The 18,686-nt window shown below is 41.2% G+C and overlaps 1 protein-coding gene across 1 annotated transcript; it reads left to right on the top strand.

The window, feature by feature from the left end:
- The first annotated feature begins 631 nt into the window (after positions 1 to 631).
- Positions 632 to 2,360, top strand: LOC111953739 (C-C chemokine receptor type 3). Its single transcript, XM_023973198.2, has 2 exons — positions 632 to 687; positions 777 to 2,360. The coding sequence occupies exon 2, from the start codon at positions 800 to 802 to the stop codon at positions 1,862 to 1,864; it is 1,065 nt and encodes a 354-aa protein (XP_023828966.1). The 5' UTR covers positions 632 to 687; positions 777 to 799; the 3' UTR covers positions 1,865 to 2,360.
- Positions 2,361 to 18,686: the final 16,326 nt, after the last annotated feature.

Raw genomic sequence — 18,686 nt, 5'->3', positions numbered from 1 at the left:
AATAAGCATTTGTAGGGATTTATCTTGGCCAAAGGTTGGCAATAATTTTGTCCATGCCATTTGCCTTTATTTTCTAAATATAAATTGTAAGCTTAAGTTAACAAAAATAAAGTTGGTTCTGCAATGTTAAAAATTCATTAACAAGGTGTGGATACCAAATGTTTTCTTCAATTTCAACTGATTTTAGAAGAAATAGAGAATTATTTTAGTAAAGTGCAAGAGTGCAAATATATTTGTATAGTATACATATCCACCTGACATATGTTGGAAGACGTGTGCTGAAAGTAGGATACATAGGACACACACAATGATTTTTTTCCCATGCGCCACTTCTGTAGAATAGAAAGATCAAATCTAAAGGCTAGATGACAAAGGTCTGATTCAGAGGATGTTATGCATCACACCCGGCTGACACACACACACACACACCACACCCACACACACACACACACACACACACCACACACCACACACACACCACACACACACACACACACACACACACACACACACACACACACACACACACACACACACACACACACACACACACACACAACACACACACACACACCTACCTCCCCTGTGTATTTCCTAACTTCCTAACCTAGGCTGAGTCTTACTTGAGACAGAAACTTTTACATTTACTTGCTGCAAGCAAGCAAACAAGCCAGCCAAAAGTTTCAGGTAAGTCAGCTAAAATTGATATTTTCCTCTCTCAATTTCTGCTGATTTAAATAAGTTGTTTACTGTAAGAGCTGACAATGTTTTGACAGGTTTTGAGTAAACACACCAAGCAATGGAAATGGACATGAACTCCTCGATTGGGGAGACAACAGCGGGCTACCCGGACTACAGCTCAGAGACGGACGCTCCGCTCTGCAACAGAGAAACGAATCACAGCTTTGGGGTCAAACTCTCCACCTTCTACCTGCTGATTTTCACACTGAGCGTGGTGGGAAACAGCTTGGTCCTCTATATCATCTGCAAGTTCGAGAAACTCAACACGGTGGGGAACATCTTCCTCCTCAACCTGGTGGTGTCGGACCTGGTCTTCATGTCCAGTCTGCCCTTCTGGGCCGTATACCACCACAAGTCCAGCTGGGTCTTCGGCCGGGTCTGGTGTAAGATTGTGGGCAGCGCCTACTTCCTGGGTTTCTACAGCTCGATCCTGTTCCTCACTCTCATGACCTTTGACCGGTACCTGGCAGTGGTCTACGCCGTGCCATCCACCAGGCTACGTCGGAGGAGCTACGCCCTCGCCTCATCCGCCGCTGTGTGGGGCATCAGCCTCCTGGCGTGCATCAAGCCGTTTCTACTCTACGACCAGGCCGAGCATTACTACCAGGGGTTGGTGTGTGAGGAGGTTGGTATCCCAGAATCGATTGTCTCTGAGGAATTGGAGCTGTCGGGGCCATACCTCCAGTTAGGTTTGTTCTTCCTATTTCCTCTCATTGTTGTTTTTTACTGCTACGTTAGGATTGCCGTGACGGTCATCTCCTCCAGGATGACCAACAAGTACAGGACGGTGAGACTCATATTTGTCATAGTACTGCTGTTCTTTGCATGCTGGACTCCTTATAATGTGGTGGTGATGCTTCAAGCAGCTGAAGTCGACTGTGTGAAACTCCGTAAACTTGACTATGCGCTGCATGTTACTCGTATGGTCACATATCTGTACTTCTGTATCAATCCTGCCTTCTACACCTTTGTGGGGAGAAAATTCCAGAACCACTTCCGGATTCTGCTGCAGAAACATATGCCGTGTTTAAAGAACCATGTCTCAATCAATGGTAGCCGGACACTGTCACATATTAGAAACCCTCAAGTGGGCATGACTAGTCAAACAGATGTTCTGGTATGATATAGGAGCCCTGTGGCACAGGAATGTACATTAATTAATGTCTTGGAGTCTCATATTAGTTAATGAACCTTGAAAAATGTATGTAGCTATTCCACTGTGCCTCTGCCTCTGCACTGCTTACTATTTGGGGTTTTATGCTGGATACCTGTAAAGCACTTTGTGACAACTGCTGATGTAAAAAGGGCTTAATAAAATACATTTGGTTGATTGATTGAAAATAAATGTGTTTATACAATGTTAATTGTAGACGTGAGTTACCCCCTTACTATGTAAAGTGTTTGAATACCTCGGTTGATAGAAAGGCTCTTTATAAATACAATCCATCATTAATGCTCCATTATTGTACAATTTCAATAAAATGTTATCAAGAACTTGGAGACAAGTCGTGACAGTACAAGTTAAGACATGACTTAATGTGTCATAACAATGTGCAAGTCATTCTTTTCTATATTTACTCTCAGTAAAAAAATGTACATTTAGCCTCTGGCTAACATTATCTGGCAGTGTAAAACGTTGCTGTTTGGAAATAAACATTACTCCTGACTCAATATGCAGGGTGAGTAGCTAACTTCCTTCTTCCATTCACGCCTACATGTTTGAAAAATGGAGAGAGCCTACCATGTTTCACTAATTATGTAATAATATATACCAGTTAACAGACACTTTCCTCCAATGCAACATAGTCATGCATGCATACATTTTTAACATATAGGTTGTCCCGGGAACCAAACTCACCATCTTGGCATTGCAAGCGCCATGCTCTACCAACTCAGCTAGAGAGGACCTCTACACTGTAGGTTTAATTTATCTGATGCCACAGTTAGTTTCAACCTTTTGGGAGATTGTGCAATGAATGACAGAAAGTGAAAATTAGGACAGAATAGAAAGATAATATCTAAAGGCTAGATGAAAAAGGTCTGATTCAGAGGATGTTATGCATCACACCCAGCTGACACACACACACACACACACACACACACACACACACACACACACACACACACACACACACACACACACACACACACACACACACACACACACACACACACACACACACACACACACACACACACACACACACACACACACCTACCTCCCCTGTGTATTTCCTAACCTAGGCTGAGTCTAACTTGAAGACAAGAAACTTTTACATTTACTTGCTGCAAGCGAGAACATGTCGGATGAAAAATAGGCCTGATGAAAACAGACAATTTGTCGGTAACCTTTCCAAATGATGACAAAATAAAATCCGCTAAAAAAGGTGGGATCTTTTTGTGTCTGCAAAAACACTTTTGCGAGAAAAAGCAGTCAAAACTTTTTGGGGGTGTCTTATTCTCGTGACAGCCAAAAGATCTTGTTTCTATGCTCAACCGTCCCACAGGAGACCCACCGATCCTGAAGAAGTGTTAAGTGCTTGTAAGTAAGCATTTCACGGTAAGGTCTACACCTGTTGTATTCGGCGCATGTGACAAATGCAATTTGAAAAGAGTCTTCAATCCACCATATAAAGAACTCTTAAACTACAGTATCAAATCACTCTACAACCAGGGAGGAAGTTGAGCAAAGAGGAAGCCAGAGAATAATTATTATTTGTAAACTCTGCATCGTTGGGAATGGTTTGTAAGCAAGCATTTCATAGTAAAGTCTACACCAGTTGTGTTCGGCGCATGTGACAAATCAAATGGTATTTGATTTGATTTGAGATAGCTGCCCACTAGGCACAGACGTCAATTCAACATATATTCCACGTTGGTTCAACATAGTTTCATTGAAATTACGTGGAAACAAAGTTGATTCAACCAGTGGGTGCCCAGTGGGTGGAGACAAGTCAGAGCAGAATATTGACTAAACCTTTATCAGAAAAGTAAAAATAGCATTCCTGCACATTCTATACGTTTAGGTAGTCCTTTCCTGCAGTCAGCTGACCAAATTGCCCTTTAGTGGCTTCATGGGTGGAATTGTATTAATACTGTATGTGTCATAATTGCATAATTAATAAACGTTATTTCTATGGCAAATGGTTTTGTTATATTTTAGTCTTCTGTGATGTACATAAAGTGCAATATTGAGATGCAAACTCAAAATGGACTACATTTCAACTCTTTATCTGACATGGTACAGTTGTCTTCTTTTATGTAAGGCCATAACCATGTGTGTGAGATGTGTACTTTTGTTTCAAAGTAGATTTGTTTAAGACTACCAAGAAACACTCTGTGTGACCCTGATTTAGCCCACTGCAATAAAAGGTTGGTACTTCTTTCCTTTTAAAGGTTTTTCTGGTTAAATGAATGCTACAGTCTACGCAACACACCATTATGCGTTCGTTCCTTATTGTGCTGTGAATAAAAGCCATATAGTTCCTCATGAGAATACTCCCATACACAAGTTTACTGTAGATACCATTTATTTGGTGAACGTTTTAGTCGAAATAACCTTTTTCTAAGACGTCACTTCTGGCAGGCATAGTTCATATAGGCAGAGAGCATATTGAATATAATAACAGAGAGCATTTTCAGTGAGGAGATTATACTGTCTGTTGGGGTTCTTCAGTGGAAAGACAACTCATGCGTATGTGCATGAGACGTGTGCATGACATGGCTTAGTAATGTCTCAGGTCTACATTGCTGCTGTCTGTATGCAGTCTTCAGTCTGGGAGGAAGAGGACATCTAGTGGTGAAGTTTTAACATGAAAGGGCCTTTTAATGATGACAATTAGAACTTAAATGTTAAAAATGTTAAATATTCTATCTACAATAGAGGTAGAGGACATGATTTCTGAATTCTAAAGCAACCCCTTGCACCTAATACAGGCACTTCATGAAGGCCTAGATCTGAAAACATTGCATTAGAATTAGGCATGCCAAAGTAGCAATAGCCTTATCCTTCCCTCTGATAGGCTGGATGGATTTCTCTGACATATTGGATGAACCTGTCTAATCCTTTTAGATCTTCAGAGGTGCATAAGGGAGGGGCTAGAGATTGATTTGAAATTCATCCTGTACACAATACACCAATGTCACTGAAATCAACTGCAATTCTTACTGTTCAGAATTCCCAAGTTTTGAGACAAGAAGGTGATGAGAGAGAGTTTGTGGCAGATGCGCCATCTATCAATCTCCATGTATCCCTATAAAACAGGCATTTGTTTATGTTCTACAAATTAAGCCATGCTCCTCAATAGCTGAAGCCTGTCAGCCTACTAGCTCCTATGAGCTTTATGTCTTGTGTTTTGTTTGCCGCGTGTGCTATGCTATATAGCCAATGTAGTCTGCTTTAGCTTTGGCCTGCTAATGCAACATGCTAGCAGCCTCCACTATTCACATTGCAATCTCGTTGCTAACTCTATGCATTGCTTTATTCATTGCTTACACTTACAGTGTCTGTTGTCTGTTAGAGAAGGATGGCAATAGGGATATTTACACTCTGACCTCAGCGCCCATCACTCTGCATTGTTGTTCATATACCTTTCGGAACAGAACTACCGTTCATCCACACTTCCCACAGAATATAAGTAAATAAGTGGAGGTGTAAGCAACAACAGATGCAAACACAAGACCCATCCATCGAGTTTGATTAAAACCTATTCCTCTTGGCCATGAATATAACATTTTCCTACAAGGTCATAACTTTTCTCACCGGTGAAAACGCAAAAGGAGATCTCGATTCACGTTCATGTGGCATTTCATCCTTACTTTTTAATAGAACTGTCAAGCGTCTCGTTTCCTACACTTGTGGGGAATGTGACTTAATTATGGGGTTAGGGGTGCGGGTACAATGCCCTGACTTATGATACCCTGGGGGTCTGTAATACCCATTTTTTAGACAGTGCATATCCAGGTTGGCTGCAGCTTTTGCTGTGTCTCTCCTCTAAGCTGTTTGGGGTCTGAGGCTTTAGATTGGGCTTGGCTTTTTAAGCAAGGCGACTGAGAAATAAGCATACACCTAAGGGTTGTTAAAGCAATTTCCTAACTGCTACCTCTCACTGACGGAGCAGTATAGTATGTTGACTTTTATAAGACTTTACTTTGCCACGACCAAATTCAAACTACACCATCACTGGATGATGCGTCAGACTGCACCAGCACAAGCCCAAAACTCAGAAGGAAAACCATGCAAAACCCATTTCCCCTTGGGGATAATAAACTTTTCTACTACGACAACTACTTCGACTGCTGCCATGGTTTACTTTTCTCCTCTCTGGTATTTTTTGAGTCACCAGTAATATGGCAGACAGCAAAATCAAAGCAAATAAGAAGTGTGCTGCATTGCTGCACATTGCTGAGTGTTGATATTTCCTTGTGTTTACAGTTGGGGGTTTGCACAGTCTGGAATACTTTGTTCTTTCCTATTCGGACATCTCTTCCACTGTATGTAGTATGCATGTGCACATCCACATTCAAATGAAATTACACACACACAGTCAGCCCCTCTTTTCTTCTCTCTCTCTCTCATCCTCATGAAACCAAGATGTCTACATCTTCACCTTCATCCTCTTTGTATTGGGCATCCCATGTCTACTGCTGTCATTACAGCCTCTCCCTTTGATCTGTTCTCAGGACCCCATTTACCCAGCATACAAATACAGAGGTCCTCTATCCCTCCAGTGCATAGTATAATGGTATTACCATTCAAAGCACATCTCCGTGCATGGCATCATATTGATGGTGCCTGCTATAATACAAAGGCACAGAGAACAAGACATACACTCCCAACTAGCCCCCTCTGGGTACTCAACACAATACACAGACATGGGGCTGTGCATTTTTTAAGGGGTAGAGCAGCTTTAATATTTCAGATAGATTGTAGCTTACATCAATGTAATTGTCTGCATCACTTCCAATCCCCAATATATATTTTTTGCTGATATATACATATACAGTGGCAAGAAACAGTATGTGAACCCTTTGGCAATACCTAGATTTCTGCATAAATTGGTCATCAAATGTGATCTGATCTTCATCTAGGTCACAACAATAGACAGTCTCCTTAAACTAATAAACAATTATATGTTCATGTCTTTATTGAACACACCATGTAAACATTCACAGCGCAGGGTGGGAAAAGTATGTGAACCCTTGGATTTAATAACTGGTTGACCCTCCTTTGGCAGCAATAACCTTTTCTGTAGCTGCGGATCAGACCTGCACAACGGTCAGGAGGAATTTTGGACCATTCCTCTTTACAAAACTGTTTCACTTCAGCAATATTCTTGGGATGTCTAGTATAAACTGCTCTCTTGAGGTCATGCCACAGCATCTCAATCGGGTTGAGGTCAGGACTCTGATTGGGCCACTCCAGAAGGCGTATTTTCTTCAGTTGTTGATTTACTTCTGTGCTTTGGGTCATTGTCCTGTTGCATCACCCAATTTCTGTTGAGCGTCAATTGGCGGACAGATTGCCTAACATTCTCCTGCAAAATGTCTTTGTTACGCACGCCTCAAGGAGGGAACGCAACACCCTGCTACAACTCAACGTGGAGTGAAGAGGTATGGGATTGCAGGTGTGGGTAAGGATGACAAAGGCAGAGAATTTTACCATTAATAGGGAATTTATTTCCTTCACACAGTAATTTGGGGAAAAGGGGTTGGACGGAACCAAAGCAAATGGTGTCCTCCCATGAACACCATTCTTGTTTAGTGTTAATATCGTAGACTCGTCAACAGAGATGTTAGCATGTTCCAGAGATTTCTGTAAGTCTTTAGCTGACACTCTAGGATTCTTCTTAACCTCATTGAGCATTTTGCGCTGTGCTCTTGCAGTCATCTTTGCAGGATGGCCACTCCTAGGGAGAGTGGCAACAGTGCTGAACTTTCTCGATTTATAAACAAATTATCTTACCGTGGATTGATGAACATCAAGGCTTTTAGAGATACTTTTGTAACCCTTTCCAGCTTTCTCAACAATTCTTAATCTTCTGATATCTCTTTTGTTCGAGGCATGGTTCACATCAGGCAATGCTTCTTGTGAATAGCAAACTCAAATTTCTCCAACATCTCCAATCTCGTCTCATTGATTGGACTCCAGGTTAGTTGACTCCTGACTCCAATTAGCTTTTGGAGAAGTCATTAGCCTAGGGGTTCACATACTTTTCCCAACCTAAACTGTGAATGTTTAAATTATGTATTCAATATAGACAAGAAAAATACAATAATTTGTGTGTTATTAGTTTAAGCACACTATGTTTGTCTATTGTTGTAACTTAGATGAAGATCAGATCAAATTTGATGACCAATTTATGCAGAAATCCAGGTAATTCCAAAGGGTTCACATACTTTTTCTTGCCACTGTATACGTACATATATATATATATATACACATATTTTAGTTTTAATATATTTCCTTCATTACCCGCCAACCCTACCACCCCTCCCTCAGTTGGAGCAAACTAGTGAACAACAACGCTTAGGCCTGTATTTCCTGCTTATACATAAATTACTATATACATTTTATGGACACAGTCTATTTTACAATAGTTTTATTTTGTTTGTTTTTAACTCTTCTCCTTCCTCTACCTTCAACCTCTCCCATATATTTATGATGTCCATCCGGTTTGATTTCTATTTGCCATATCTTTCAAACTGCGCTCTTTCCCAAAAGTTCTTAACCTATATACGTTTTACGGGCACAGTATGTTTTACATTAGTTATCTTGTTGTTATTAGTCACAACGTTCAGCTCCATTCATTTCCTCCCATCAATCTTTTAACACCATCCATATAGGATTTCTATTTGCCATATATTTTTCAACTGTGCTGTGATGTTTCACAAAAGTTCTGAACCTCTCTATTCTCATAGTTTCTACAGATTGTAAATTGAAAATATTTTTTTTTTGCTAAAAGTATTATTATATTATTGATCGATTGATTATGACTTTTCAGATCACCCAGTAGTGCTATCTGCAGGGTTAGCTCCAGGTAAATATTGCAATTCTTCAGCCATTCCCGTACCTGTGACCAAAAACAAGGACAGTACCAAAACAAATTATCTAATGATTGTGCCTCCTCGCAGCGAAATCTGCATAGCTGGGAAGATTGTATCCCCTATATAAATAACATTAGGTTGGTTGCAAGAATTCTGTATAATAGTTTTCTTTACATGAACATGCTCTAAGAGTTTCAAAGCTTTGGAAAGCACATTACCTAAACCTGTTTCATTACTACCATGTTGACTGCTATCCCTTTAGTTTGTCAAACAGCCTCCTCCTTCCCTAACCATATGAAGACTGCAGGCAGCCAATGCTAGGTACCACTGGGGGGTAGGGGACGTGTCGGCTCCTCAGGCATAGTAATTATCTGTCTGTTTCATTGTTGAATGTGCTGCCGACTGGGGCCTAAGGGAGTGGAACGTCTTTTTTTCAAGAAGTTTCTTGGGAATGTCTTACCTGCTGTTCTGACTTTGTCCAGAATCACCTCTGCTAAAGGGGATGAGAAGATATTCTGAGACTGACACTCAAGTGAATTGAAGTTAATGATCATTATGTTTAGCCTTTCGTTGTGGATTTGCTGATCATAGAACTGAATTGTTGGACAGATAATTGAGCTCATATTCATTGTAGATTATTTAAGGAATTCATTCGCTGCGTGAAACCTGAACTGTGGAAAAAATACATAGTAAAGCAAATTCAAGTTATGTGGCTAACCAGTGTTTACTGTGTGAAACAAGACGTTGATGAATAGATGCATTTTGCAGCACAGGGGCTATATAGGCCAATTTCTCTCCAGCGCAGGATACTTTTCTGACTGAATCTGGGCCTGAAGTGTGACATGTTGAGTGTCCCACAGTAAATATATTCCCTTGTTCGTTTAGACTTTGCTGGAATACAGGTGGCACTTGCTCTCATTTTGGCTTTTGCTCTGGTGACAGTCTGGGCTGATAGTGCAAAGACTTTGTTTGCAGCCACCCAACCCCTCCACCACCCCCAGCCCTACCACAGTCAAAGCTCACTGAGCTCAGTGCTGTACCACAGGAGGCTGCTGAGTGGAAGATGGCTCATAATAATGTCTGGAATGGTATCAAACACATGGAAACTTGTTCTCCCCAATTAAGGTGCCACCAGCCGTATATAGGGAGTATTGGTGCCTGGCCCCACTTACTATAAAACTCTGTCCTCAGCAATTTACTAGAGGGCCTGAGGGAAAACCCACATTTTCTCAGCTCCTTTGCATTTGCTTTTAAATGACTCTTGCACAACAGTGTGTTGCCTAAACCAACTAGCTGATTCATGACTTTGCTACTTAAAGGCACACATGAAATTATGTTACATGTTTTCTCAAATGTTAGAATGAAAACCTTTGGATGATAAAATGTAACTTTTTCACCTTGCAAGCGGATTGATAACTTGTACAATTCCCTTCCATTCATGATTCCCTTTTATTATGTGCTGAAGGGTCATCGCTACTTGGGAAACACAAGGACAAAGAAGATGAGATTGAAATGGAGGAATTTGGAGTACCACGTGATGCTGCTGCTCCTCGGCTGTTTGACTGAAAGGTAACTGTCAATGATGTTTTATTGATATGTACTATTAGGCCTATATATAAATTAGATCTATGTTTTCTCTCTCCCTCTCTCTCTTTCTCTCTGTCTGCCTGTCTGTAGGACACTGGTGGACTGTCAGCTCTCAGACCTTTGTCAGGAGGACGACACTATAGACATGTCACCTGTGCACCAGGAAGACAATAGCTGCCCCCATGGTGACAAGGATAGGCAGATGCTGGAGAGACTGGACATGCTGATGAGTCTGCAAACAGGGCTGAGGGACAATCACACCCTCGCCCTCACAGGACACATACACTCACCGGCCAGTTTATTAGGTACACCACCCGTTCACGAAAATGGATCGCTCCTACAGACAGTATAAAGCAGGCTGACAGGCATTGAGGCATTCAGTTACTCTTTCGAGTGAACATTAGAATGGGAAAAACGAGTGACCTAAGTGACTTTGACCGTGGTATGATTGTCAGTGCCAGGCACGCTGGATCCAGTATCTCAGTATCTCAGTATCTAACGTCCGCCCTCTTGGGCTTTTCAAGCACGACACTGTCTAGGGTTTACCAAGAATGGTGCGACAAACAAAAAACATCCATTCAGCGGCAGACCTGTGGGCAAAAACAGCTTGTTGATGAGAGAGGTTAAATGAGAATAGCAAGAATCATGCAATCTAACAGGCGGGCCACAAACATACATATAACGGCACAGTGCAACAGTGGTGCGCAGAACGACATCTCGGAATGCACATCTCGTCGATCCTTGTCACGGATAGGCTATTGCAGCAGAAGATCACACCAGGTTCCTCATTAAAAACAAGAAGATGCGGCTTCATTGAGGACATGATCACCAACACTGGACAATTGAGGAGTGGAAAAACATTGCCTGGTCCTACGAATCCCTGTTCCTGTTGCGTCATGGACACATTCTGCCTGGTGTCAACTGTATAGGCTGGTGGTGTTGGTGTATCGCCGTCCAATCTGCAGCAACTATGTGATGCCATCACGTCAGCATGGACCAACACTCCTGTGGAACATTTCCGACTTGTAGAATCAATTCCCCAGAGAATTTGGGCTGTTCTGGAGGCAAAAGGGGTCTGATGAGCTACACAAAGTACTCAAACATTTGTAAAATAAAACATGAATATATCTTGATTACATGAGTATTCAACCCCCTGACTTAATACATGTTAGAAACACATTTGGCAACGATTACAGCTGTGAGTCTTTCTGGGTAAGTCTCTAAGAGCTTTGCACACTTGGATTGTACAATTTTGGCCCATTATTCTTTAAAAATTATTATTATTCTTATTATTCAAGCTCTGTCAAGTTGGACAGCCATTTTCAAGTCTTGCCATAGATTTTCAAGCCGATTTAGGTCAAAACTGTAACTAGGACACTCAGGAACATTCAATGTCATCTTGGTAAGCAATTCCAGTGTATATTTAGCCTTGTGTTTTAGGTTGTTGTCCTGCTGAATGGTGCATTTGTCTCCCAGTGTATAACGACACAGGGCGAGACCCAGATGCAGACACCGGAGGCAGATGGTTTGAGTCTCCAATATTTATTGAACAACAGGGCAGGCAAGAGGCAGGTCGAGGACAGGCAGAAGTTCATAAACCAGGTCAGAGTCCAGAAAGTGCACAGTGTCTGTTGGAAAGCAGACTGAACCAGATTTTCTTCTAGGATTTTGCCTGTGCCAAAAAAAATCCCTTGCCGAATAACAAGCATACACATAACATGATGCAGCCACCATCATGCTTGAAAATATGAAGAGTGGTACTCAGGTATGTGTTGTGTTGGATTTGCCCCAAACATAATGCTTTGTATTCAGGACATAAAGTTAATTTCTTTGCCACATTGTTTTACTGTTTTACTTTAGTGCCTTATTGCAAACAAGATGCATGTTTTGGAATATTTGTTATTCTGTAAAGGCTTCCTTCTTTTCATTGTCAATTAGGTTAGTATTGTGGAGTAACTACAATGTTGTTTTCTCCTATCACAGTCATTAAACTCTGTAATTGTTATAAAGTCACCATTGCCTCATGGTAAAATCCCTGAGTGGTTTCCTTCCTCTCCGGCAACTGAGTTAGGAAGGATGCCTGTATCTTTGTAGTGACTGGATGTATTGATACACCATCCAAAGTGTAATTAATAACTTCACCATGCTTAAAGGGATATTCAATGTCTGCTTTTTTATTTTTACCCATCTACCAATTGGTGCCCTACTTTGAGAGGCATTGGAAAACTTCCCTGGTCTTTCTGGTTGAATCTGTGTTTGAAATTCACTGCTCGTCTTAGGGACCTTAATGATAACTGTATGTGTGGGGGTACAGAGATGAGGTAGTCATTCCAAAATCATGTTAAACACTATTATTGCTCATGCAAGTTATTATGTGACTTGTTAAGCACATTTTTGCTCCTGAACTTATTTAGGCTTGCCGTAACAAAGGAGTTCAATACTTATGCACTCCAGACATTTCAGCTTATCCTTTTGAATTAATATGTAAAAAAAATACAATAACAAATACACTTAGTGCGTTACATAGTGCATAGGTACTAGTGAAGGGACTCCTAGTCTTCACCCAGTAGTGCAGATTGTCACTGGTCATTTCCCTTTTCTTAATTAGTTCTGATTCTCTGTGTATTAGGCTAGTGGCCTAGTGCAAAAGCCAATTATTGTAATTATATGCCTTATTCTTATAATATTTTGTCATTCCAGATTAATTTCAATGACAATATCCCTGAGATAAATGTTGTATATAATGTTATAATTTTGGTAGAATAATGTAATTTTCACTTTGTTTTCAGGTTTGAATGAGACAACGTATTCTCTTATCCTTATTCTTTCAATAAAGTTGAAATTGTATTAATATTATATAACTTGTTTGTCTTTCCTTATCAGATGCCATTTGTAATATGTTTTGGTGCATATATATGTTTAATATATTATCAGATAAGAAAGTGTCTGATCACAGAACATTCCATAGAATTCTAGAAAAATACCACCGTTCACTAAAATGTCTGTAAATCATTCACAGTAAAAGGTATTACTATTCTGATTTCAGATTATCAATCCTTACAAACAAGGAAGACTCAATAGGCTCTAAGTGTTTCTCTGTCTTCACTAGGAAGTTGTGCTAATGGCAATTGTTTGGGACAAAAGTGTATAAGATACACATTTTCACAGGTGTTATTTCATGACTGATTTGATTGGTGTGGTGCTATTGCATGTCATATAATTTGAAAGGGCTGTTTCTCAGCTTTCAAAATACGCATAATGTTTTCATATATGGTTTTGACACCAGCAAAGTATGCTCATTAATGTACACAGATGTCATGGTCTCAGTAAATTCAGGAATTCCATAACTCCTACTGATTGATGCAACAATGCCAAGATGCTGATTTACAGTTACAGTTAGCTGGTGTTCTAAAGCCTAGTGTTTCCATTCCCCTTTTAATCAATCAACTAGTGATGGGGGGAAACCATCACCCATCTTTGTACAAAATGGCACGAGTTGATGGGATTTAAGATTCCACAACAGACGCCTCATGTGGTGCAGCACACGATGTGTGAGCCGCCGAGTGATATGCACCCGGAATTCATCAGTATATGTCATAAAACACGAGTCATTACCGCCCATGTCCATATAATCCCCTTATGAAATAATTGCGTCATTAAACATTGGTCTTAACAAGAAGTGGCAACTCGGGCCTGACTGCATGACCGATTCGACTGGAGTCAGTGGGAGACACTAAATGATGGATCAATATTGAGCTATAATAGTGTTGTGTATGGATAGGACACAGCAGGGGGACTGTGAGCGTATAATGACATATGAAAATGTGTAGGCCCCAAAATAAAATCTCCACGCACAGACGATCATTTTTTAAATAATAATAATATACGTTTCCTTGTGTTCGTTTAACCAAAGGCACGAATGGTGCATCATATTAATTGATCTGTTGTTTAACTTCCTGTATTTTTTGTTGTTGTCATGGCTTCGTGACTAAGATGCCCATATAACGCTCCCTAAGACTCGCATAGTATAACACCCAACATTAGATACAACGATGGTGTGTTGACAACTAGCTCACTACATCACCTGTAACACCACACAGCCATGCATCAATTCCTTATTCACCCAAATCCACACACTATAACATAGTTGGGGGCTGGTCTGGGTTCGGGAATTTTAGATAACGTGATACTTTGTTTACTTCTGTAACTTGTAATTTTGGTGTCTGTGTTGTCAGTCTGTGGTATTGGCTATTTGGTGTAACACTTATGGGAACATTTTATAACTCATAGTGAAATAACAAAACAGTTAGTCTCTTAGAAAACATCAATCATCAAAGATGTCTTAAAATACCAATACAATTCGGCGTTCTTGCGCTCACCTCTGTCAAAACTGAAATTGAAAGCCATTGTGTCCAATTAACCTTTGAAACTTTCTCGAAATGTATTTCAAATTCTGCAATTAGTCTCCACAGCTCCAGGCAGCGCCTCTCTGTCATTCTCACTCCGTCAATAACTGAATGGCTAAACATGTTGAGTAAAAAATCTATGCAAACTGCCACAGTGAAAAATAAACTATGAATGTACTCCCTTTTCTCCCCGGATGTTTAATGACATATTGATTTAGCCTAGGTAAAATTTACTCCGATGTTGTACTGTATTTCTTATTGTTAGCCATTAGCTTTTGTGGGTTTGGTTGGTATTTTGTCTCATGGCACATTTGTTAATTAAATTCCGACAGTGTCATTGCTTTAATGACGTGACAACTGTTGTGCGGTAGGATTCATAGAGGTCAAAGGTCAATCACCGGCACTTTTTCAAATTAGCTCTGTGATTTAATATGTGGCTTTTTTGTAACCATTCATCACTCCAGCATACTGTAAGTTCATGCTAATAACCATTGGTAAACCGTAGAAAAACGTATCTGCTGATGAAAAGTCTCTGCTGATGAACGTTTCAGCATTTAACAACTTCGCTATTACGAATGTCATTTCTGACCAAGAACATAGCACATTAAATACTGTATTAAAAGTTTGGTCTGTTTTAAGTGTGCAGAGACTTCTTTCTACAGTTTGTATACAGCATAAGCCTCATCATTCTCTTGCACCTTAGGAACGTTGCTGTTGTGCAGCAGATGCAGCTGGCCGTGTTCTAGACTACCTGTCTTTCATTGTCTCGTACTCTCCCTGTCATGAATTACCTCGCCACTACGGCAACTCTTCAGGTCAGTGATCTTCAGGTCAGAAGGATGATGCCGGAGTTTCCGACTTGGAATTCCGAGTTGGATGACCGTTCAGAAATTTTTTTCCCCAGTTGGAGCTTGAGATTTCCAAGTTCCCAGTTGTCTTGAACGCGGCAATAGTCCTTTCAACTGCATTGGGAGATACCTTAGACAAGCATTACGTCTGTGTACAAAAATAGAAGCCAATCCAACAGAAATACATATAAATCAGGTGGAGTGTTTAAAGTGCTAACTTCTCAAGGTCAGTTAAGAGCAGTGCAGCAGTGCACCGTGGGGCTGTGGGGAGCACATTTCTCCACTACCCTTTTCTCTGCCAGACAGCACCTTTCTGATGGATAGATCAGTCACGCTGCAATGCGCTATACTGCACCCTCCTGCTGGCACCATACCTCCCTCCCCGACCCCCCCCCCCCCCCCCCCCCCCCCCCCCCCCCCCCCCCCCCCCCCCCCCCCCCCCCCCCCCCCCCCCCCCCACACACACACACTCACATACACACACTCTGCAGCCAGTCAAACTCCCAGAGAAAAGGGAAGGATGGCGTGGGACTCAGAGGAGAGGTGCAGAGTCTGTCACAGGAAGCCTTGTAGAGTCCAAAGCTTTATGATGCACTACCAATTACACTGCCCCCTTTTTACTTTTATGACCGAAGACATCGGTTGCCTCTGTTTTCACGCCCTGATTAGTATTATGATTCAAGGAAATGGATGGACCGCAGTGTCCAAAAGGGTGCTAGATGTAACAGTGCTGTAATTCCTCAAAAGTCTCATGCATTATGATGCTAACCCATCACTCTCTAACAGGAGGGAGTGCATTCTTCTTAGCTGTGACATATTCGTTCTCAGCAAGTACAGAGACATCACTCACGCTTCTCCTATACAGCCCTCTCTCTGCCTATCTGTGAGGCTGTGACAGACATGTTTGATGGGCCATGTATATATATGCATTCGTGAAATGGTAGGTGCTTTGTGTTTGTTTTGCATGGCCACTGATGTGATTGATTTGCATTATAATTACATCGGAGTGGATGGTGACGAGATGATATGTCCTTTTTACAAATTGACGGCTGGTTTCACACGTAGTTATTGTCATTTATTGTACATTTGTACACATTGCAACATTTTTCTTTAGCTACTGTAACCATGTATTCAGACTTGCTTCGAACTTTGCCTGCTTTGATAGAGTCATAACAGCAAAAATGTACCACCAATTGTACTTCGAAACAGGAAGTACTCTAGAGGTTGACGAAAACCCATAAGTAAAGGATACATTGACTGTGACTGTGAACCCCATTTCTTACTCAGTAAAGGAGGTACAGTAAAACTTTTATGCTTATCTGAACTGAATTACATTTAGCTTTTGCAATTCGGTTTTTATGAGCACTTGCATTGCACTGCTGTGATCATTCCAATGAAAATGAAGGGTAATTGAATGAATAAATCAAGTGTGAGCACATTGAAGCAGTTTGCACTCAGCATTCACGACACAGGCAAACACACACACACACACACACACACACACACACACACACACCACACACACACACACCACACACACACACACACACACACACACACACACACACACACACACACACACACACACACACACACACACACACACACACACACACACACACACACACACACACACACCCACCCACCCACCACACCACACACAACCAAACAGAATTTATATATACTACCCCATTGTGTGTGTGTGTGTGTGTGTGTGTGTGTGTGTGTGTGTGTGTGTGTGTGTGTGTGTGTGTGTGTTTATGTCTGTTTGTGTATGAGCTGGTCTAGGAGCTGGGCAAGCATCCTGACATTGATTTATTAATTTGCTTCTTGCAATAACTGAGGATATTGTTAATGGCCCCACCCATAAATCTAAGTTATTACACAAAATTCATAGAGCACTGGGGGAAATTGACATCGTGATGCACGATCTTGACTTTTCCATCGGCGACCTGAGCTGAAGAGCGTGTGGTGAAATTCTCTTTGCTTTGTGAAACCGGCGTAACCAAGTAAGCCGAGTTCAGTCCATCTCCTCACGCTCGCGAGTGTACCGAGCAGCAAATCGAATAGAACCTGGTAAGCCCTGTCTCTTCGGCAACATACATCCCGACGATGAAAAATGTAAATGTCACTTCACGGCAAGTTCCACTTTCCAAAAGGTTACTGCTGAATCTCAATTAATTGAAATGCAAACTGAAATCGAATAAAAAATATATAATAGTATTTGTCACATGAGCCATAGAACTGGTGTAGACTTTACAGTGAGGCGCTTGCTTACGAGCCCTTCCCAGCGATGCAGAGATAAAAAAGTATTATTAAAAAACTAGTAACACAAGAGGAATAAAATAAAAAAACACAAGAATGGAGCTATATACAGGAAGTACCAGTACCAGACAAATGTGCAGAGGTACGAGGTACTTGAAGTAGATATGTACATGAAGACAGGGTAAAGTGACTAGGCAGAGACTGGGGCAGAGACTTAAGCACAGAAGGGAAAACAAAACCAAAACAGTCGGGAAATAAAACCAGCACTTTTCGTCAGTTCCCTTGTATTTCACGTATGAGACATCTTATCCCCACATTACCCAATACTACAAATCAAGGTCATCATTAGTGTGCTAACAAAGGCTAAGAACCATTGCTAGAATCACCCAATCAATCATCTTTTTACTTTTGCTTGGCTTAGCGATCGCCTATCACCGTCCCCTTTAGCTGAAATTCTGCCTGGCCGCTATCTCTGTCACCATGATGAAGTACACAGCTTTGAATTAAAGTTGAGATTGATCTCCTTCAGGTACTATTTTTTCCCTAGGTAATGTATCACACGTTTGACACTCCTCTTTGTCTTGTCTTTGGGGGTAACTGGGCCGTGCTTTGCTCCCCTGTTGTGTTTCAGGGTGTCTGTAGCGGCAGCTCTGCAGTCATTGTTGTTTGCTCATTCCTTCCAGTGTGAGTGGCATATGGGGAAATGGGTCCAGAGAGCATCAAATGCTCTCAAGTCCTCCTGAAATGACAGCATTTGTTTTCCCAGCATCTTAAAGTGCTCTTGAACAGGCCC

The sequence above is a fragment of the Salvelinus sp. IW2-2015 genome, linkage group LG27, assembly GCF_002910315.2.
Source record: "Salvelinus sp. IW2-2015 linkage group LG27, ASM291031v2, whole genome shotgun sequence".
Classification (NCBI taxonomy): domain Eukaryota; kingdom Metazoa; phylum Chordata; class Actinopteri; order Salmoniformes; family Salmonidae; genus Salvelinus; species Salvelinus sp. IW2-2015.
This window is presented reverse-complemented; position numbering and strand designations above follow the sequence as displayed.